Source organism: Bombina bombina, chromosome 1, assembly GCF_027579735.1.
Source record: "Bombina bombina isolate aBomBom1 chromosome 1, aBomBom1.pri, whole genome shotgun sequence".
NCBI classification, from domain to species: Eukaryota; Metazoa; Chordata; class Amphibia; order Anura; family Bombinatoridae; genus Bombina; species Bombina bombina.
Window position 1 is genome coordinate 634,867,361 of NC_069499.1, and position 23,931 is coordinate 634,891,291.

The 23,931-nt window shown below is 41.8% G+C and overlaps 1 protein-coding gene across 2 annotated transcripts in view; it reads left to right on the top strand.

The window, feature by feature from the left end:
• LOC128645800 (ras-related protein Rab-6B) overlaps nucleotides 1-23,931 on the top strand; it is a 139,391-nt gene that overhangs the window by 53,994 nt on the left and 61,466 nt on the right. For both annotated transcript variants that reach the window (XM_053699047.1, XM_053699048.1), the window contains exon 2: nucleotides 433-491. In XM_053699047.1, coding sequence (XP_053555022.1) covers nucleotides 433-491 — 59 coding nt within the window. The remainder of the gene's footprint in view (nucleotides 1-432; nucleotides 492-23,931) is intronic.

The window sequence follows — 23,931 nt, forward strand, 5'->3', positions numbered from 1 at the left end:
CTATTCGTTCAGTGGTGCAAGCGGCACCTCATTGGTAGAAGATTGTTGTGCCGTGGGTGCCCTGCACCGCTGAATTTAGGAATGTGCAACGGCACAGAGGGTGAGTTTAGCATCCTTTTTTTTTTTTTACAAGGTTGATGAATGAAACTCCCCTTGATTTGAGTTTGTTAAACGCTTGGATTTACCATCACTTTAATCTGCTGACAAAGTTGATATAAATATTCCAGCATTTGCCACAAACATTATTAAAGTGAATCAGACAACAGCTCTTCTTGCTGGTACACCCCCTCTTCTCAGATAGTACAGGCAAAATATTAAGATAAAATGCAGGTACCTTTTGGGAGACAACATCATTAGCCTGCAGACCTTTAAGTCAACCGTTAAACCTTAATATATCCATTTGGCCTACTTTGTATTTTTTTGCCCCTGCAGTTGGAAAGACCTCTCTCATCACCCGGTTCATGTATGACAGCTTTGACAACACATACCAGGTGAGTATTTAAATCTCTAACCCCTGGTTGAACAGCAATAACATTAGGATGCTTATTATAGGTTTAAAAGATTAATCTGGTCCAAGGATTATGACGAACATGATGTTCTTAGTGTCTTTCTTGATTATCAGTAGCCTGTTTGTAGGTTAGCATAGTCACCCAATCACGGTTTGTTTTCCTTGGTCTCTCGTAGAGAGTGTCAGTATGAATACTGGTAAATTTAAGTCTTTTATTTATCATCGAAAGTTTATCAAAAAAATTTGTGGCCAAGTAGCTAGAATCCTAGTGATGGCTTAAAAATGTTGTTTCCATCTAAATGTTGTGTTTAACATAGATTTATGAAAAAATTTCTAGAATTTAAATTAAAATGTGTGTTTGACAGACCTATCGAAAAAACAAACCATACTTGATGGGTTTTTTAATGCTTCACAATTGGAATAAATACCTCTTAAAAGGGTATTAAACATCTCTTATGTGTAAAAAATTGTACTTTGTTCCACTTTTCTAGAGGCCAAAAAGCAAAATCTGTAACCTAGGTTTTCAAAATGCTGCGTATCGCATAAAACAATTGATTTTTTACATTTGCTGGGTACAGAATTTGCTTTTGTCCCACGCTCCATAGAGAGTCCAAAAACAGAATTTTTAAACAAAGCAAGTGGTGTTTAATGCCCTTTTAACTGTTGGGTGACATTTTTATGCACGCAACTAAAATGTTTTCCTGTCTTCATTTGACAGTGTTTGACAAAAAAGACTTATTTTTCTTTTGTTTATTTTTTTTTCCAGGAAACGTTATTACTTTACTTTCTGAAAGGGACATGAAACCTTTTTTCTTCTGTTATGTGTGATCAGTCCACGGGTCATCATTACTTCTGGGATATAACTCCTCCCCAACAGGAAATGCAAGAGGATTCACCCAGCAGAGCTGCATATAGCTCCTCCCCTCTACGTCAGTCCCAGTCATTCTCTTGCACCCAACGACTAGATAGGATGTGTGAGAGGACTATGGTGATTATACTTAGTTTTTATGACTTCAATCAAAAGTTTGTTATTTTAAAATAGCACCGGAGCGTGTTATTACTTCTCTGGCAGAGTTTGAGGAAGAATCTGACAGAGATTTTTTACTATGATTTTAACCGGAGTCGTTAAGATCATATTGCTGTTCTCGACCATCTGAGGGAGGTAAAGGCTTCAGATCAGGGGACAGCGGGCAGATGAATCTGCATTGAGGTATGTGGCAGTTTTTATTTTCTGAATGGAATTGATGAGAAAAGCCTGCCATACCGTTAAAATGACATGTATGTATACACTTCAGTATTCTGGGGATGGTATTTCACCGGAACTACTGTGTTAAAGGTCACTAATCCTTTTAATAACTATTCTCATGTTAAACGTTTTTGCTGGAATGTAGAATCGTTTACATTGCTGAGGTACTGTGTGAATAAATATTTGGGCATTATTTTCCACTTGGCAGTTTTTTGCTTTAATTGTGACAGTTTCGTTTCTCTTCACTGCTGTGTGGGAGAGGGAGGGGCCGTTTTTGGCGCTCTTTGCTACGCATCAAAAAATTCCAGTCAGCTACTTTTATATTTCCTGCATGATCCGGTTCATCTCTGACAGATCTCAGGGGTCTTCAAACTTCTTTGAAGGGAGGTAAATTCTCTCAGCAGAGCTGTGAGAATTATTATAGTGACTGTGTATAAAAAACGTTGTTTTTTACTAATGGGAACAAACCTTTGCTAAAAGTTGTGTTGTTTTAAAGTTTGATGCAATAACTGTTTTTCAGTTCATTATTTCAACTGTCATTTAATCGTTAGTACCTCTTTGAGGCACAGTGCGTTTTTTTGCTAAAAAAGATTATAACCAAGTTGTAAGTTTTTTTGCTAGTGTGTTAAACATGTCTGACTCAGAGGAAGATATCTGTGTCATTTGTTCCAATGCCAAGGTGGAGCCCAATAGAAATTTATGTACTAACTGTATTGATGCTACTTTAAATAAAAGTCAATCTGTACAATGTGAACAAATTTCACCAAACAGCGAGGGGAGAGTTATGCCGACTAACTCGCCTCACGCGACAGTACCTGCATCTCCCGCCCGGGAGGTGCGTGATATTTTGGCGCCTAGTACATCTGGGCGGCCATTACAGATAACATTACAAGATATGGCTACTGTTATGACTGAAGTTTTGTCTAAATTACCTGAACTAAGAGGCAAGCGTGATCACTCTGGGGTGAGAACAGAGTGCGCTGACAATGCTAGGGCCATGTCTGATACTGCGTCACAGCTCGCAGAGCATGAGGACGGAGAGCTTCATTCTGTGGGTGACGGTTCTGATCCAAACAGATTGGACTCAGATATTTCAAATTTTAAATTTAAATTGGAGAACCTCCGTGTACTACTAGGGGAGGTCTTAGCAGCTCTCAACGATTGTAACACTGTTGCAATACCAGAGAAACTGTGTAGGTTGGATAAATACTTTGCGGTACCGGCGAGTACTGACGTTTTTCCTATACCTAAGAGACTAACTGAAATTGTTACTAAGGAGTGGGATAGACCCGGTGTGCCGTTCTCACCCCCTCCAATATTTAGAAAGATGTTTCCAATAGACGCCACCACTCGGGACTTATGGCAAACGGTCCCCAAGGTGGAGGGAGCAGTTTCTACTTTAGCTAAGCGTACCACTATCCCGGTGGAGGATAGCTGTGCTTTCTCAGATCCAATGGACAAAAAATTAGAGGGGTACCTTAAGAAAATGTTTGTCCAACAAGGTTTTATATTACAACCCCTTGCATGTATCGCGCCGATTACGGCTGCGGCAGCATTTTGGATTGAGTCGCTTGAAGAGAACCTTAGTTCCTCTACGCTAGACGACATTACGGACAGGCTTAGAGTCCTTAAACTAGCTAATTCTTTCATTTCGGAGGCCGTAGTACATTTAACCAAACTTACGGCTAAGAACTCAGGATTCGCCATACAGGCACGCAGGGCACTGTGGCTAAAATCCTGGTCAGCTGATGTTACTTCTAAGTCCAAATTACTTAATATACCTTTCAAGGGGCAGTCCTTATTCGGGCCCGGTTTGAAAGAAATTATCGCTGACATTACGGGAGGTAAGGGCCACGCCCTACCTCAAGACAAGGCCAAAGCTAAGGCTAGACAGTCTAATTTTCGTCCCTTTCGGAATTTCAAAACAGGAGCAGCATCAACCTCCACTGCACCAAAACAGGAAGGAGCTGTTGCTCGTTACAGGCAAGGCTGGAAGCCTAACCAGTCCTGGAACAAAAGCAAGCAGGCCAGGAAACCTGCTGCTGCCCCAAAGACAGCATGAACCGAGAGCCCCCGATCCGGGACCGGATCTAGTAGGGGGCAGACTCTCTCTCTTCGCCCAGGCCTGGGCAAGAGATGTTCAGGATCCCTGGGCACTAGAGATCATATCTCAGGGATACCTTCTAGACTTCAAATTATCTCCCCCAAGAGGGAGATTTCATCTGTCAAGGTTGTCAACAAACCAGATAAAGAAAGAAGCGTTTCTACGCTGCGTACAAGATCTGTTAACAATGGGAGTGATCCATCCGGTTCCGTGGTCGGAACAAGGACAAGGGTTCTACTCAAACCTGTTTGTGGTTCCCAAAAAAGAGGGAACTTTCAGGCCAATCTTAGATTTAAAGACTCTAAACAAATTCCTAAGAGTTCCATCGTTCAAAATGGAAACTATTCGGACAATCTTACCCATGATCCAAGAGGGTCAGTACATGACCACAGTGGATTTAAAGGATGCTTACCTTCACATACCGATCCACAAAGATCATCACCGGTATCTAAGGTTTGCCTTCTTAGACAGGCACTACCAGTTTGTAGCTCTTCCATTCGGATTGGCTACGGCTCCAAGAATCTTCACAAAGGTTCTGGGTGCCCTTCTAGCGGTACTAAGACCGCGAGGGATTTCGGTAGCTCCGTACCTAGACGACATTCTAATACAAGCTTCAAGCTTTCAAACTGCCAAGTCTCATACAGAGTTAGTTCTGGCATTTCTAAGGTCGCATGGATGGAAAGTGAACGAAAAGAAGAGTTCTCTCTTTCCTCTCACAAGAGTTCCATTCTTGGGGACTCTTATAGATTCTGTAGAAATGAAGATTTACCTGACAGAAGACAGGTTAACAAAACTTCAAAATGCATGCCGCGTCCTTCATTCCATTCAACACCCGTCAGTAGCTCAATGCATGGAGGTGATCGGCTTAATGGTAGCGGCAATGGACATAGTACCTTTTGCACGCCTACACCTCAGACCGCTGCAATTATGCATGCTAAGTCAGTGGAATGGGGATTACTCAGATTTGTCCCCTACTCTGAATCTGAATCAAGAGACCAGAAATTCTCTTCTATGGTGGCTTCATCGGCCACACCTGTCCAGGGGGATGCCATTCAGCAGGCCAGACTGGACAATTGTAACAACAGACGCCAGCCTACTAGGTTGGGGCGCTGTCTGGAATTCTCTGAAGGCTCAGGGACTATGGAATCAGGAGGAGAGTCTCCTTCCAATAAACATTCTGGAATTGAGAGCAGTTCTCAATGCCCTTCTGGCTTGGCCCCAGTTAATAACTCGGGGGTTCATCAGGTTTCAGTCGGACAACATCACGACTGTAGCTTACATCAACCATCAGGGAGGGACAAGAAGCTCCCTAGCAATGATGGAAGTATCAAAGATAATTCGCTGGGCAGAGTCTCACTCTTGCCACCTGTCAGCAATCCACATCCCGGGAGTGGAGAACTGGGAGGCGGATTTCTTGAGTCGCCAGACTCTTCATCCGGGGGAGTGGGAACTTCATCCGGAGGTCTTTGCCCAAATACTTCGACGTTGGGGCAAACCAGAGATAGATCTCATGGCGTCTCGCCAGAACGCCAAACTTCCTCGCTACGGGTCCAGATCCAGGGATCCGGGAGCAGTTCTGATAGATGCTTTGACAGCACCTTGGAACTTCAGGATGGCTTATGTGTTTCCACCCTTCCCGCTGCTTCCTCGATTGATTGCCAAAATCAAACAGGAGAGAGCATCAGTAATTCTAATAGCACCTGCTTGGCCACGCAGGACTTGGTATGCAGATCTAGTGGACATGTCATCCTGTCCGCCTTGGTCTCTACCTCTAAGACAGGACCTTCTGATACAGGGTCCATTCAAACATCAAAATCTAACTTCTCTGAAGCTGACTGCTTGGAAATTGAACGCTTGATTTTATCAAAACGTGGTTTTTCTGAGTCGGTTATTGATACCCTGATTCAGGCTAGGAAGCCTGTTACCAGAAGGATTTACCATAAAATATGGCGGAAATACCTATACTGGTGCGAATCCAAAGGTTACTCCTGGAGTAAGGTTAGGATCGCTAGGATATTGTCTTTTCTACAAGAAGGTTTAGAAAAGGGTTTATCAGCTAGTTCATTAAAGGGACAGATTTCAGCTCTGTCCATCTTGTTACACAGACGTCTGTCAGAAAATCCAGACGTCCAGTCCTTTTGTCAGGCTTTAGCTAGGATCAAGCCTGTGTTTAAAGCTGTTGCTCCACCATGGAGTTTAAACTTAGTTCTTAACGTTTTACAGGGTGTTCCGTTTGAACCCCTTCATTCCATTGATATAAAAATGTTATCTTGGAAAGTTCTGTTTTTAATGGCTATTTCCTCGGCTCGAAGAGTCTCTGAGTTATCAGCCTTACATTGTGATTCCCCTTATCTGATTTTTCACTCAGACAAGGTAGTTCTGCGTACTAAACCTGGGTTCTTACCTAAGGTAGTCACTAACAGGAACATCAATCAAGAGATTGTTGTCCCATCCTTGTGTCCAAATCCTTCTTCAAAGAAGGAACGTCTTTTACACAATCTGGATGTAGTTCGTGCCCTCAAGTTCTACTTGCAGGCAACTAAAGATTTTCGCCAAACTTCTTCCTTGTTTGTCGTTTACTCTGGACAGAGGAGAGGTCAAAAAGCTTCTGCTACCTCTCTCTCTTTTTGGCTTCGTAGCATAATACGTTTAGCCTATGAGACTGCTGGACAGCAGCCTCCTGAAAGAATTACAGCTCACTCCACTAGAGCTGTGGCTTCCACTTGGGCCTTTAAGAATGAGGCCTCTGTTGAACAGATTTGCAAGGCTGCAACTTGGTCTTCGCTTCATACTTTTTCCAAATTTTACAAATTTGACACTTTTGCTTCTTCGGAGGCTATTTTTGGGAGAAAGGTTCTTCAGGCAGTGGTTCCTTCTGTATAATGAGCCTGCCTATCCCTCCCGTCATCCGTGTACTTTTGCTTTGGTATTGGTATCCCAGAAGTAATGATGACCCGTGGACTGATCACACATAACAGAAGAAAACATAATTTATGCTTACCTGATAAATTCCTTTCTTCTGTTGTGTGATCAGTCCACGGCCCGCCCTGTTTTAAGGCAGGTAAATATCTTTTAAATTATACTCCAGTCACCACTTCACCCTTGGTTACTCCTTTCTCGTTGATTCTTGGTCGAATGACTGGGACTGACGTAGAGGGGAGGAGCTATATGCAGCTCTGCTGGGTGAATCCTCTTGCATTTCCTGTTGGGGAGGAGTTATATCCCAGAAGTAATGATGACCCGTGGACTGATCACACAACAGAAGAAAGGAATTTATCAGGTAAGCATAAATTATGTTTTTTCTTTCATGATTCAGATCGAGCATGCAATTTTGAACTTTCTAATTTACTTCTATTATCTAATTTGCTTCATGCTCTTGGTATCCTTTGTTGAAAAACCATACCTAGGTAGGCTAAGGAGCTGGGAGCTAGCTGCGGATTGGTGGCTGCACATATATAACAACAGAGTGAAGCAAAATTGATAATAGAAATAAATGGTAAAGCTGTTTAAAATTGTATGTTCTGTCTCAATCATGAAAGAGAAATGTTGGGTTTTATGTCTCTTTAAGATGGTGAGAATCCATGATTCCTTACTGTTGTGAATTCATCACTTGGCCACCAGGAGGAGGTAAAGTCACCCTACACCAAAGCTTTAATATCAATCCTAGTTCCCTGTACCTCCAAGTCTTTTTTTGCCTCTATAGGAGCAGGTGAAGAGGGAGGTGCTCAGAATTTCATTTAAGAAATTAAAGGATCTTTGATCCCACATTCCCCTCATAAGGTGAAACTTGGAAGAGAGGTGTATAGGAGAGTACTGGCTGTGTAATGTAAATCTTCTGCTGGAGTTGTGTTCACAAGCCTCCCTCAAGTGTCGCTGGGACTGGTCTTCAGTCACCTCCAGTTAGACCATGTAGATGTACTCCCTCAGTATATCCTCTACTGTATCCTGATACTACATCCAGGTAAGATCAGTGGAATGGACATTTGCTGGGTAAGAACCTGCATTGCTCACACAGCCCACAGTGTACATAATAGCAAACCTTCAGCAAGACACAGCTGAGTTCACAGCCATAAGTTTCAGGATAAGCTCTTTTACAGACACATATTTGTATTTGTTACATCCGGTTGCTCAATGATGTGATATGTTTATCACTGGTGTTGCCCTTAAATGTATTTGGATTTTACTTTGCTCCTTGCGAGTTGTGTGTTTTATTGCACATTTTCTGTTAATCTAATAAACCTAATTTCACTACTGAAATATTACTATGTCCTTCAGTTATTTGATAGATCAAAATGAAATTGCTGATCCAAACACCCAATTATTAATAAATTAAAATCATGGAAATTGTCAGGGGTGCCTAAACTTTTGCATACAAATATATATATATTCTTCAACAAACTACAAGAGGAGAACAAGGACCATCAAAAATTTCTTAAGGCCCTGTATAGATAGGGAATCAAGCACTCTTTTTTTTTTTTTTTTTATAAAAAATAGCTCAAAAGTGTAGCTAAATTAAACAATTGGAATGAATCTCTGACCAGTACAATCACTGAGAACAAAAAATAATTTATTAATAGTACAGAAAGAAGTAAATCCTAACTGTCTAAACATAGCAATAGGCTAGTTGTGTGCTGGCCTCGGGTATATGTTAGCAACACAAAGTAAAGTATGTTGAACAAACAATATAGTACATGTGGCCAATTAAAACCCTGAAGATGTGCACATCATAATCATAATATTGGCAAAAATACAATCCAAAGACACCTAGTACACTGCTACACCCAAGCTGTACACGGTACCCAAGTCAATACAAGGGATAATTACCGGACATGTAAATTTTTAGGGATCTAAGTAGTGATAGGTGCTTTGTAAAGATTTCAGGAACAACAATAATGGCAGTATAGCAACAATTACAAAGAATTACATGCAAAGTATGAAGAATAACTATTGCAATGGTTATTAGCAATAAGATAGATAGTGGAACATAGTAATACATCCTCCATAATGAATTGCCTCAGTACAGCAGTTACATAGAGACACAGCAGTTTACATAGAGATGCCTGCATATATTGAGATAAAATTCTCACAAGAGTGTATTGCTGAAGAAAACAACCAAATCACACCAGGATGATTTTCCACATATAGCAGTATTGTCTTCAGCCAGACTTTAGCAAAATGGGATAAGTGCTGCCAAAGCTGCATGCGTGTTAGTAAAGCATAGTACTTCTTACTGCTGAAGATGTTGTGTGAAAGCAGCAAACAAGCCAAATGAGCAGTGGGAGTCAGTCCAGGCTAACCCCCCATTTTGCAAGTGAAAGCAGCTATATTCCTGTGTTAAACCATAAGCATGCACTTATCTGATTCTGGAGGTGTCCACAATTGAGGTCCGCTGTTTGTTACCGGTTGCCTCCTGAAATACTGCCTTGTAATTGAGTCCCATGAAACAGTTTGCTGAGCCAGTTGAATGCTGCATGCTGAGACTGCAGCGTGGTAGGACTGTGTGCTTACTTCCTGGTTGGTCACATGTGCGTCTGTGATCCAATGCCTACGATCCTGATCGTTTCACCCACAATGCCAAATGATAGGCGGGGCTTCCTCAGGGCGGATGGATCTTAGCCCTGCTGGGAGGGAATATATCCACAAAGACTCCTCCCAGTTTTAACCAATTATGTACCTTAATCTTGATGCTAAACAATGTGTAACATACATACCAAACCTAACTAATTCTAAAGAAGAAGGAAGTAACTAGCAAAAAAGTTGATGAGACATAATAAGTCAAATTAGTTAATGACGTTCACAGTTGCAAATAAAAAAATGAAAAAATGAAAAACAAAAGATAAGCAAAAGAATGAAATAAGTAGTCTTTAATTAAAATTGAAACTAAAATTAGAAACTCAGGGAGCAAGTAATGATGTTAGAAAGCTATTCATATTCATAACATCCAAATACTCTAATATACATGAATATTATAATAGAAAGGGGCTTTTTTAGATGAAACTAGCCATATCCAACTTTTCATTAAGACCAACTGGCAAAAGAGTGTTCAAAGTAAATATCCACTTACACTCTTTTTGGAGCAGACATTTATCATTGTCCCCCCCTCTTCCATGCACAATACCTTTGTCTATACCTGTAAAGCGTAGACAACCTGGGTTGCTGTTATGTACAGCTTGATAATGTCTCGCAATGCTGCTAGATTGTATTTTACCTTTTATATCGTCCCTATGTTCCTTTATACGATCTTTAAAGATACGTTTCGTTTTGCCCACGTAAAACGCCGGGCAAGAACATTCCAGGAGATACACAACCCCCTCCGTATTGCAATTGAAGAAGTAATTAATCTGAAAAGATTTTTTACTATTGCCAGAAAATGTCTTGGTCCTTTTCATAAAATCACATGTCACGCACTTTCCACAAGAAAAGTTGCCATTAGGGATGTGCTTCTTAAGCCAATTTCCTTCTTTTTCTGTGGGTTTAAATTGGCTCGAGACCAGGTTATCTTTGAGATTTTTTGCTCTTTTTGCTATATGATACCTCATTACTTTGAGGTTAAAGACAAATGAGGTCTCCTGCGATATAGCAATTCGTTCCTGACCACAAGGAGTTTCTAGACATCAATGAAGTCTTCAAATGAGATCAGCATTGGAATGCAGTCCCTCTCCTCAGAAGATCATCTCTTACCTCATATGAGTGAGGGTATTTTGTGTAGACTGATTGTCTTTTGAGGTTTGTTTGTTTCCTGTTGCCTGCATTCTCTTCATGGCTGCAGGTCAAGGGCGCTTACAGATGTAGCTACATGCAATGTGTGGCTTGTGATTATCTGCAAGTGGGGAGGGGTATAGGAGCTTGGTTACAGGGGAAGCATTTAAACACTTCTCCTGTTTAAACTGTAGGTCGATTTATGTTGTGTATCTCCTGACATGTACCCAATATGGGAAACAATATGTAGGGCTCACGAGTAGTGGAATCAGGTATAGGATACGTTAGCACCTCTCAAGCATAAAACAGGGTAAAGCATTTTAAGGAAGTACACAACAAAAATGCAAATACGCTACGATGGACAATAATTAATTGAGGTTGTGAGATGTAAAGAGAGGAGAGGTGACAGGGATAAACTCCTGCAAAAAAGGGAGGTTTCTTCTGTTAAGTGTGATCAGTCCACGGGTCATCATTACTTCTGGGATATTACTCCTCCCCAACAGGAAGTGCAAGAGGATTCACCCAGCAGAGCTGCATATAGCTCCTCCCCTCTACGTCACTCCCAGTCATTCTCTTGCACCCAACGACTAGATAGGATGTGTGAGAGGACTATGGTGATTATACTTAGTTTTATATCTTCAATCAAGAGTTTGTTATTTTAAAATAGCACCGGAGTGTGTTATTATCTCTCTGGCAGAGTTTGAAGAAGAATCTACCAGAGTTTTTGTTATGATTTTAGCCGGAGTAGTTAAGATCATATTGCTGTTTCTCGGCCATCTGAGGAGAGGTAAACTTCAGATCAGGGGACAGCGGGCAGATGAATCTGCATAGAGGTATGTAGCAGTTTTTATTTTCTGACAATGGAATTGATGAGAAAATCCTGCCATACCGATATAATGTCATGTATGTATACTTTACACTTCAGTATTCTGGGGAATGGTACTTCACTATTATTACACTGTAAGAAATACATAAAGCTGTTTAATAACTAGAGATTATGTTTAACGTTTTTGCTGGAATGTAAAATCGTTTTCATTTACTGAGGTACTGAGTGAATAAATGTTTGGGCACTATTTTTCCACTTGGCAGTTGCTTAATTTGTTTTCTGACAGTTTCTGTTCTCCCTCACTGCTGTGTGTGAGGGGGAGGGGCCGTTTTTTGGCGCTTTTACTACGCATCAAATATTTCAGTCAGCAACTCATTGTATTCCCTGCATGATCCGGTTCATCTCTACAGAGCTCAGGGGTCTTCAAAACTTATTTTGAGGGAGGTAATTTCTCTCAGCAGAGCTGTGAGAATTATAGTTTGACTGAGATAAAAAACGTTTATTCTGTAATTTGTTTCCTGCTTTCAGAATTTGTTATCTTTGCTAATGGGATTAAACCTTTGCTAAAGTTGTGTTGTTTGCAAGGATTGAGGCTATAACTGTTTCAATTTATTAATTTTCAACTGTCATAGATCTTCTGTGCTTCTTAAAGGCACAGTACGTTTTAATATTATTCTAATTGAATTGTATTTCCAAGTTGCAAGTTTATTTGCTAGTGTGTTAAACATGTCTGATTCAGGATGATACCTGTGTCATTTGTTGCAATGCCAAAGTGGAGCCCAATAGAAATTTATGTACTAACTGTATTGATGCTACTTTAAATAAAAGTCAATCTGTACAAATTGAACAAATTTCACCAAACAACGAGGGGAGAGTTATGCCGACTAACTCGCCTCACGTGTCAGTACCTACATCTCCCGCTCAGAGGGAGGTGCGTGATATTGTAGCGCCGAGTACATCTGGGCGGCCATTACAAATCACATTACAGGATATGGCTACTGTTATGACTGAGGTTTTGGCTAAATTACCAGAACTAAGAGGTAAGCGTGATCACTCTGGGGTGAGAACAGAGTTTGCTGATAATATTAGGGCCATGTCAGACACTGCGTCACAGGTGGCAGAACATGAGGACGGAGAACTTCATTCTGTGGGTGACGGTTCTGATCCAAACAGACTGGATTCAGATATTTCAAATTTTAAATTTAAACTGGAAAACCTCCGTGTATTACTAGGGGAGGTGTTAGCGGCTCTGAATGATTGTAACACAGTTGCAATACCAGAGAAAATGTGTAGGTTGGATAAATATTTTGCGGTACCGACGAGTACTGAGGTTTTTCCTATACCTAAGAGACTTACTGAAATTGTTACTAAGGAGTGGGATAGACCCGGTGTGCCGTTCTCACCCCCTCCGATATTTAGAAAAATGTTTCCAATAGACGCCACCACAAGGGACTTATGGCAAACGGTCCCTAAGGTGGAGGGAGCAGTTTCTACCTTAGCTAAGCGTACCACTATCCCGGTGGAGGATAGCTGTGCTTTTTCAGATCCAATGGATAAAAAGTTAGAGGGTTACCTTAAGAAAATGTTTGTTCAACAAGGTTTTATATTGCAACCCCTTGCATGCATTGCGCCGATCACGGCTGCAGCGGCATTCTGGATTGAGTCTCTGGAAGAGAACATTGGTTCAGCTACTCTGGACGACATTACGGACAGGCTTAGAGTCCTTAAACTAGCTAATTCATTCATTTCGGAGGCCGTAGTACATCTTACTAAACTTACGGCGAAGAATTCAGGATTCGCCATTCAGGCACGCAGGGCGCTGTGGCTAAAATCCTGGTCAGCTGATGTTACTTCTAAGTCTAAATTGCTTAATATACCTTTCAAAGGGCAGACCTTATTCGGGCCCGGGTTGAAAGAGATTATCGCTGACATTACAGGAGGTAAAGGCCATGCCCTGCCTCAGGACAAAGCCAAAGCCAAGACTAGACAGTCTAATTTTCGTTCCTTTCGTAATTTCAAAGCTGGAGCAGCATCAACTTCCTCTGCACCAAAACAGGAAGGAGCTGTTGCTCGCTACAGACAAGGCTGGAAACCTAACCAGTCCTGGAACAAGGGCAAGCAGACTAGGAAACCTGCTGCTGCCCCTAAAACAGCATGAATTGAGGGCCCCCGATCCGGGATCGGATCTAGTGGGGGGCAGACTTTCTCTCTTCGCCCAGGCTTGGGCAAGAGATGTTCAGGATCCCTGGGCGCTAGAGATAATATCTCAGGGATACCTTCTGGACTTCAAATACTCTCCTCCAAGAGAGAGATTTCATCTGTCAAGATTGTCAACAATCCAGACAAAGAAAGAGGCGTTTCTACGCTGCGTACAAGAGCTCTTGTTAATGGGAGTAATCCATCCAGTTCCACGATCGGAACAGGGACAGGGGTTTTACTCAAATCTGTTTGTGGTTCCCAAAAAAGAGGGAACTTTCAGACCAATCCTGGACTTAAAGATCCTAAACAAATTCCTAAGAGTTCCATCGTTCAAGATGGAGACTATTCGGACAATTTTACCTATGATCCAAGAGGGTCAGTACATGACCACTGTAGATTTAAAAGATGCTTACCTTCACATACCGATTCACAAAGATCATTATCGGTACCTAAGGTTTGCCTTCCTAGACAGGCATTACCAGTTTGTGGCTCTTCCATTCGGATTGGCTACAGCTCCAAGAATCTTCACAAAGGTTCTGGGTGCTCTTCTGGCGGTACTAAGACCGCGGGGAATCTCGGTAGCTCCATACCTAGACGACATTCTGATACAAGCTTCAAGCTTTCAAACTGCCAAGTCTCATACAGAGTTAGTGCTGGCATTTCTAAGGTCACATGGATGGAAGGTGAACGAAAAGAAAAGTTCACTCGTTCCACTCACAAGAGTTCCCTTCCTGGGGACTCTTATAGATTCTGTAGAAATGAAGATTTACCTGACAGAGGACAGGCTAACAAGACTTCAAAGTGCTTGCCGCACCCTTCATTCCATTCAATACCCGTCAGTGGCTCAATGCATGGAGGTAATCGGCTTAATGGTAGCGGCAATGGACATAGTACCCTTTGCACGCTTACACCTCAGACCACTGCAACTGTGCATGCTAAGTCAGTGGAATGGGGATTACTCAGACTTATCCCCTTCTCTGAATCTGGATCAAGAGACCAGAAATTCTCTTCTATGGTGGCTTTCTCGGCCACATCTGTCCAGGGGGATGCCATTCAGCAGACCAGACTGGACAATTGTAACAACAGACGCCAGCCTTCTAGGTTGGGGTGCCGTCTGGAATTCTCTGAAGGCTCAGGGACAATGGAGTCAGGAGGAGAGTCTCCTGCCAATAAACATTCTGGAATTGAGAGCAGTTCTCAATGCCCTCCTGGCTTGGCCCCAGTTGACAACTCGGGGGTTCATCAGGTTTCAGTCGGACAACATCACGACTGTAGCTTACATCAACCATCAGGGAGGGACAAGAAGCTCCCTAGCTATGATGGAAGTATCAAAGATAATTCGCTGGGCAGAGTCTCACTCTTGCCACCTGTCAGCAATCCACATCCCGGGAGTGGAGAACTGGGAGGCGGATTTCTTAAGTCGTCAGACTTTTCATCCGGGGGAGTGGGAACTCCATCCGGAGGTCTTTGCCCAAATACTTCGACGTTGGGGCAAACCAGAGATAGATCTCATGGCGTCTCGACAGAACGCCAAGCTTCCTCGTTACGGGTCCAGATCCAGGGATCCAGGAGCAGTCCTGATAGATGCCCTGACAGCACCTTGGGACTTCAGGATGGCTTACGTGTTTCCACCCTTCCCGATGCTTCCTCGATTGATTGCCAGAATCAAACAAGAGAGAGCATCAGTGATTCTAATAGCACCTGCGTGGCCACGCAGGACTTGGTATGCAGACCTGGTGGACATGTCATCCTGTCCACCTTGGTCTCTACCTCTGAAACAGGACCTTCTGATACAGGGTCCCTTCAAACATCAAAATCTAACTTCTCTGAAGCTGACTGCTTGGAAATTGAACGCTTGATTTTATCAAGACGTGGGTTTTCTGAGTCAGTTATTGATACCTTAATACAGGCTAGGAAGCCTGTTACTAGAAAGATTTACCATAAGATATGGCGTAAATACCTATATTGGTGTGAATCCAAAGGTTACTCGTGGAGTAAGGTTAGGATTCCTAGGATATTGTCTTTTCTACAAGAAGGTTTAGAAAAGGGTTTATCTGCTAGTTCATTAAAGGGACAGATCTCAGCTCTGTCCATTCTGTTACACAAACGTCTGTCAGAAGTTCCTGACGTCCAGGCTTTTTGTCAGGCTTTGGCCAGGATTAAGCCTGTGTTTAAAACTGTTGCTCCACCATGGAGTTTAAACCTTGTTCTTAATGTTTTACAGGGCGTTCCATTTGAACCCCTTCATTCCATTGATATAAAGTTGTTATCTTGGAAAGTTCTATTTTTAATGGCTATTTCCTCGGCTCGAAGAGTCTCTGAATTATCAGCCTTACATTGTGATTCTCCTTATTTGATTTTTCATTCGGATAAGGTAGTTCTGCGTACTAAACCTGGGTTCTTACCTAAGGTAGTTACTAACAGGAATATCAATCAAGAGATTGTTGTTCCTTCTTTGTGCCCAAATCCTTCTTCGAAGAAGGAACGTCTTCTGCACAACCTGGATGTAGTCCGTGCTCTAAAATTTTACTTACAGGCAACTAAGGAATTTCGACAAACGTCTTCTCTGTTTGTCGTTTACTCTGGGCAGAAAAGAGGTCAAAAAGCTTCTGCTACCTCTCTTTCTTTTTGGCTTCGTAGCATAATTCGTTTAGCTTATGAGACTGCTGGACAGCAGCCTCCTGAAAGAATTACAGCTCATTCTACTAGAGCTGTGGCTTCCACTTGGGCCTTCAAGAATGAGGCCTCTGTTGAGCAGATTTGCAAGGCTGCAACTTGGTCTTCGCTTCATACTTTTTCCAAATTTTACAAATTTGACACTTTTGCTTCATCGGAGGCTATTTTTGGGAGAAAGGTTCTTCAGGCAGTGGTTCCTTCTGTATAGAGAGCCTGCCTATCCCTCCCGTCATCCGTGTATTTTTGCTTTGGTATTGGTATCCCAGAAGTAATGATGACCCGTGGACTGATCACACTTAACAGAAGAAAACATAATTTATGCTTACCTGATAAATTCCTTTCTTCTGTAGTGTGATCAGTCCACGGCCCGCCCTGTTTTTAAGGCAGGTAAATATTTTTTAATTTATACTCCAGTCACCACTTCACCCTTGGCTTTTCCTTTCTCGTTGGTCCTTGGTCGAATGACTGGGAGTGACGTAGAGGGGAGGAGCTATATGCAGCTCTGCTGGGTGAATCCTCTTGCACTTCCTGTTGGGGAGGAGTAATATCCCAGAAGTAATGATGACCCGTGGACTGATCACACTACAGAAGAAAGGAATTTATCAGGTAAGCATAAATTATGTTTTTTTGGATACACAGGCTCAGGGCCCCTGATGGATTTAATATAGACTATGATGTCATTAAATTTTGGGAATAGCTGGCCTGGACCTGTGTACACAATGAACCGCATCTAAAGAGCCTGTGCCATATATATATATATATATATATATATATATATATATATATATATTTATTTATTTATTTATTCAGATGAGAATTTGCCCATTCTGTTTAAAATGCACATTAATCTGGAAGTAGGAGCTAATAATGTTTAATGAATAGTAATAATATTCCAGGAATGTATTAGTGAATGCTGTAGACACAGATATTATATTACGTGAAATGTACTTGTAAGAACCCCTTTTTAACAAGTGTCCATTGTGTGGGAGTGCTCCTCTATCTATCGTTTGTGCATTCACTTCAAGCACACAGACATACAGTATTTACTATTTGGACTTTCTACTTCGTTTTTTATTTCTTTGGACCAATTCAGTTTTATGTTCTGTATTATATTGAATCATATTTTATACAGATTTTTTTAGATTTGAGGCAGAGATATATATTCTTATAATTTTTATTATTCACGCTGTGTAATAATTTCCTTAGTTTTTTATTTCTTTACGGCTATAATCTTTTGAGGGTTCAGGGTTATTGTAATTATTACACATAGCAGCTTTACATATAATTTCAATCCCATTTGAGTGCTTTCATATAATTATCAGTGATTTTAGTTATTGTTCCTTATCCTTCTAGATATGTTATGGGTAAAGTAAGATATCCGGGTAATCCTAGGATTACCCGGGTAAAATGGACATTACCCAAGTGGCTGTGGGTAAAGCCCGATGTACTGTAATTTTGCCATCAACACAATTTCTTTATTTTTACCTCTACCTAAGTGGCTTCCACCACAAGTGAACCCTGGGATATGAGGTTTACAAGTGGGGGCAAAAAAGATACTTAAGATGGGGGAATTACAGTGCATCGTATATATGTTTGATGCAGTGACTCGAAGCGGAGGCACTCTGAGGAGATTTATGATCTTACATCGGGCTTTATCCACAGCTGCTTGGGTAATGTCTGTTTTTCCCGATACCCAATATCTGACTTTACCCATAGCATATATATATTTACCTATAGCATATATATATATATATATATATATATATATATATATATATATATATATATATATACTGAATGCAGGATAAGATATAGTAGATAGAAGACAGCACTCTCTGGACTTACAATATAATGCATCAAGTGCCATTTATTTAAGTGATTTTTCGGGGAATACACCCCTTCATCAGATCAACCAGGGTTGGTCTGATGAAGGGGTGTATCCCCAGAAACGTCACTTAAATAAAAGGCACTTGTTGCATTATATTGTAAGTCCAGAGAGTGATGTCTTCTATCTACTATATTTTATCCTGCATTCAGCATATTTCTCTCCTATCTATCTATATCTATCTATATCTATCTATCTATCTATATCTATATATATATATATATATATATATATATATATATATCTATATATATATATATATATATATATATATATATATATACATACAAAATTACACACATACATATACACACATATATACATATACACACATATTTTAATAAATATTTATATGCACACACATATATGTATATGTATTCGCTTTTTCACACTTGGTGTCCCAGTGAACAAGGTATCCGGTTGGTACCGAAACGTTTGGGGAAAATGCCTTTTTAATGCTTTCTTAATAAAAGTGACGTTTTACTATGAAAATCCGATGAGTGCAGTGTCTATTCTGGAGTGAATGGAGTGGAATATATCTTTTTTATATATATATATATACATATATATATATATTTATTTATTTATTTCTCCTGTTAAGTGTAGTCAGTCCACGGGTCATCCATTACTTATGGGATATTAACTCCTCCCTAACAGGAAGTGCAAGAGGATCACCCAAGCAGAGCTGCTATATAGTTCCTCCCCTCTACGTCATACCCAGTCATTCTCTTGCACCTAACTAATAGATAGGACGTGTGAGAGGACTGTGGTTGTTAAACTTAGTTTCTCCAACATAGGTGTGTCCGGTCCACGGCGTCATCCTTACTTGTGGGATATTCTCTTCCCCAACAGGAAATGGCAAAGAGCCCAGCAAAGCTGGTCACATGATCCCTCCTAGGCTCCGCCTACCCCAGTCATTCTCTTTGCCGTTGTACAGGCAACATCTCCACGGAGATGGCTTAGAGTTTTTTAGTGTTTAACTGTAGTTTTTATTATTCAATCAAGAGTTTGTTATTTTGAAATAGTGCTGGTATGTACTATTTACTCAGAAACAGAAAAGAGATGAAGATTTCTGTTTGTATGAGGAAAATGATTTTAGCAACCGTCACTAAAATCCATGGCTGTTCCACACAGGACTGTTGAGAGCAATTAACTTCAGTTGGGGGAACAGTGAGCAGTCTCTTGCTGCTTGAGGTATGACACATTCTAACAAGACGATGTAATGCTGGAAGCTGTCATTTTCCCTATGGGATCCGGTAAGCCATGTTTATTACGATCATAAATAAGGGCTTCACAAGGGCTTATTAAGACTGTAGACTTTTTCTGGGCTAAATCGATTCATTATTAACACATATTTAGCCTTGAGGAATCATTTTATTTGGGTATTTTGATATAATAATATCGGCAGGCACTGTTTTAGACACCTTATTCTTTAGGGGCTTTCCCAAAGCATAGGCAGAGCCTCATTTTCGCGCCGGTGTTGCGCACTTGTTTTTGAGGCATGCAGTCGCATGTGAGAGGAGCTCTGATACTTAGAAAAGACTTTCTGAAGGCGTCATTTGGTATCGTATTCCCCTTTGGGCTTGGTTGGGTCTCAGCAAAGCAGATACCAGGGACTGTAAAGGGGTTAAAGTTCAGAACGGCTCCGGTTCCGTTATTTTAAGGGTTAAAGCTTCCAAATTTGGTGTGCAATACTTTTAAGGCTTTAAGACACTGTGGTGAAAATTTGGTGAATTTTGAACAATTCCTTCATGTTTTTTCGCAATTGCAGTAATAAAGTGTGTTCAGTTTAAAATTTAAAGTGACAGTAACGGTTTTATTTTAAAACGTTTTTTGTACTTTGTTATCAAGTTTATGCCTGTTTAACATGTCTGAACTACCATATAGACTGTGTTCTGAATGTGGGGAAGCCAGAATTCCTATTCATTTAAATAAATGTGATTTATGTGACAATGACAATGATGCCCAAGATGATTCCTCAAGTGAGGGGAGTAAGCATGGTACTGCATCATTCCCTCCTTCGTCTACACGAGTCTTGCCCACTCAGGAGGCCCCTAGTACATCTAGCGCGCCAATACTCCTTACTATGCAACAATTAACGGCTGTAATGGATAATTCTGTCAAAAACATTTTAGCCAAAATGAACACTTATCAGCGTAAGCGCGACTGCTCTGTTTTAGATACTGAAGAGCATGATGACGCTGATAATAATGTTTCTGAAGGGCCCCTAACCCAGTCTGATGGGGCCAGGGAGGTTTTGTCTGAGGGAGAAATTACTGATTCAGGGAACATTTCTCAACAAGCTGAACCTGATGTGATTACATTTAAATTTAAGTTGGAACATCTCCGCATTCTGCTTAAGGAGGTATTATCCACTCTGGATGATTGTGACAAGTTGGTCATCCCAGAGAAACTATGTAAAATGGACAAGTTCCTAGAGGTGCCGGGGCTCCCTGAAGCTTTTCCTATACCCAAGCGGGTGGCGGACATTGTTAATAAAGAATGGGAAAGGCCCGGTATTCCTTTCGTCCCTCCCCCCATATTTAAAAAATTGTTTCCTATGGTCGACCCCAGAAAGGACTTATGGCAGACAGTCCCCAAGGTCGAGGGAGCGGTTTCCACTTTAAACAAACGCACCACTATACCCATAGAGGATAGTTGTGCTTTCAAAGATCCTATGGATAAAAAATTAGAAGGTTTGCTTAAAAAGATGTTTGTTCAGCAGGGTTACCTTCTACAACCAATTTCATGCGTTGTCCCTGTCGCTACAGCCGCATGTTTCTGGTTCGATGAGCTGATAAAGGCGGTCGATAGTGATTCTCCTCCTTATGAGGAGATTATGGACAGAATCAATGCTCTCAAATTGGCTAATTCTTTTACTCTAGACGCCACTTTGCAATTGGCTAGGTTAGCGGCTAAGAACTCTGGGTTTGCTATTGTGGCGCGCAGAGCGCTTTGGTTGAAATCTTGGTCGGCTGATGCGTCTTCCAAGAACAAGCTACTTAACATTCCTTTCAAGGGGAAAACGCTGTTTGGCCCTGACTTGAAAGAGATTATCTCTGATATCACTGGGGGTAAGGGCCACGCCCTTCCTCAGGATCGGCCTTTCAAGGCAAAAAATAAACCTAATTTTCGCCCCTTTCGTAGAAACGGACCAGCCCAAAGTGCTACGTCCTCTAAGCAAGAGGGTAATACTTCTCAAGCCAAGCCAGCTTGGAGACCAATGCAAGGCTGGAACAAGGGAAAGCAGGCCAAGAAACCTGCCACTGCTACCAAGACAGCATGAAATGTTGGCCCCCGATCCGGGACCGGATCTGATGGGGGGCAGACTCTCTCTCTCTTCGCTCAGGCTTGGGCAAGAGATGTTCTGGATCCTTGGGCGCTAGAAATAGTCTCCCAAGGTTATCTTCTGGAATTCAAGGGGCTTCCCCCAAGGGGGAGGTTCCACAGGTCTCAGTTGTCTTCAGACCACATAAAAAGACAGGCATTCTTACATTGTGTAGAAGACCTGTTAAAAATGGGAGTGATTCATCCTGTTCCATTAAGAGAACAAGGGATGGGGTTCTACTCCAATCTGTTCATCGTTCCCAAAAAAGAGGGAACGTTCAGACCAATCTTAGATCTCAAGATCTTAAACAAGTTTCTCAAGGTTCCATCGTTCAAGATGGAAACCATTCGAACTATTCTTCCTTCCATCCAGGAAGGTCAATTCATGACCACGGTGGATTTAAAGGATGCGTATCTACATATTCCTATCCACAAGGAACATCATCGGTTCCTAAGGTTCGCATTCCTGGACAAGCATTACCAGTTCGTGGCGCTTCCTTTCGGATTAGCCACTGCTCCAAGGATTTTCACAAAGGTACTAGGGTCCCTTCTAGCTGTGCTAAGACCAAGGGGCATTGCTGTAGTACCTTACTTGGACGACATTCTGATTCAAGCGTCGTCCCTTCCTCAAGCAAAGGCTCACACGGACATAGTCCTGGCCTTTCTCAGATCTCACGGATGGAAAGTGAACGTGGAAAAGAGTTCTCTATCTCCGTCAACAAGGGTTCCCTTCTTGGGAACAATAATAGACTCCTTAGAAATGAGGATATTTCTGACAGAGGCCAGAAAAACAAAGCTTCTAGACTCTTGTCGGATACTTCATTCCGTTCCTCTTCCTTCCATAGCTCAGTGCATGGAAGTGATCGGGTTGATGGTAGCGGCAATGGACATAGTTCCTTTTGCGCGCATTCATCTAAGACCATTACAACTGTGCATGCTCAGTCAGTGGAATGGGGATTATACAGACTTGTCTCCGAAGATACAAGTAAATCAGAGGACCAGAGACTCACTCCGTTGGTGGCTGTCCCTGGACAACCTGTCACAAGGGATGACATTCCGCAGACCAGAGTGGGTCATTGTCACGACCGACGCCAGTCTGATGGGCTGGGGCGCGGTCTGGGGATCCCTGAAAGCTCAGGGTCTTTGGTCTCGGGAAGAATCTCTTCTACCGATAAATATTCTGGAACTGAGAGCGATATTCAATGCTCTCAAGGCTTGGCCTCAGCTAGCGAGGGCCAAGTTCATACGGTTTCAATCAGACAACATGACAACTGTTGCGTACATCAACCATCAGGGGGGAACAAGGAGTTCCCTAGCGATGGAAGAAGTGACCAAAATCATTCTATGGGCGGAGTCTCACTCCTGCCACCTGTCCGCTATCCACATCCCAGGAGTGGAAAATTGGGAAGCGGATTTTCTGAGTCGTCAGACATTGCATCCGGGGGAGTGGGAACTCCATCCGGAAATCTTTGCCCAAGTCACTCAGCTGTGTGGCATTCCAGACATGGATCTGATGGCCTCTCGTCAGAACTTCAAAGTTCCTTGCTACGGGTCCAGATCCAGGGATCCCAAGGCGGCTCTAGTGGATGCACTAGTAGCACCTTGGACCTTCAAACTAGCTTATGTGTTCCCGCCGTTTCCTCTCATCCCCAGGCTGGTAGCCAGGATCAATCAGGAGAGGGCGTCGGTGATCTTGATAGCTCCTGCGTGGCCACGCAGGACTTGGTATGCAGATCTGGTGAATATGTCATCGGCTCCACCTTGGAAGCTACCTTTGAGACGAGACCTTCTTGTTCAGGGTCCGTTCGAACATCCGAACCTGGTTTCACTCCAGCTGACTGCTTGGAGATTGAACGCTTGATCTTATCGAAGCGAGGGTTCTCAGATTCTGTTATCGATACTCTTGTTCAGGCCAGAAAGCCTGTAACTAGAAAGATTTACCACAAAATTTGGAAAAAATATATCTGTTGGTGTGAATCTAAAGGATTCCCTTGGGACAAGGTTAAGATTCCTAAGATTCTATCCTTCCTTCAAGAAGGATTGGAAAAAGGATTATCTGCAAGTTCCCTGAAGGGACAGATTTCTGCCTTGTCTGTGTTACTTCACAAAAAGCTGGCAGCTGTGCCAGATGTTCAAGCCTTTGTTCAGGCTCTGGTTAGAATTAAGCCTGTTTACAAACCTTTGATTCCTCCTTGGAGTCTCAATTTAGTTCTTTCAGTTCTTCAGGGGGTTCCGTTTGAACCCTTACATTCCGTTGATATTAAGTTATTATCTTGGAAAGTTTTGTTTTTAGTTGCAATTTCTTCTGCTAGAAGAGTTTCAGAATTATCTGCTCTGCAGTGTTCTCCTCCTTATCTGGTGTTCCATGCAGATAAGGTGGTTTTACGTACTAAACCTGGTTTTCTTCCAAAAGTTGTTTCTAACAAAAACATTAACCAGGAGATTATCGTACCTTCTCTGT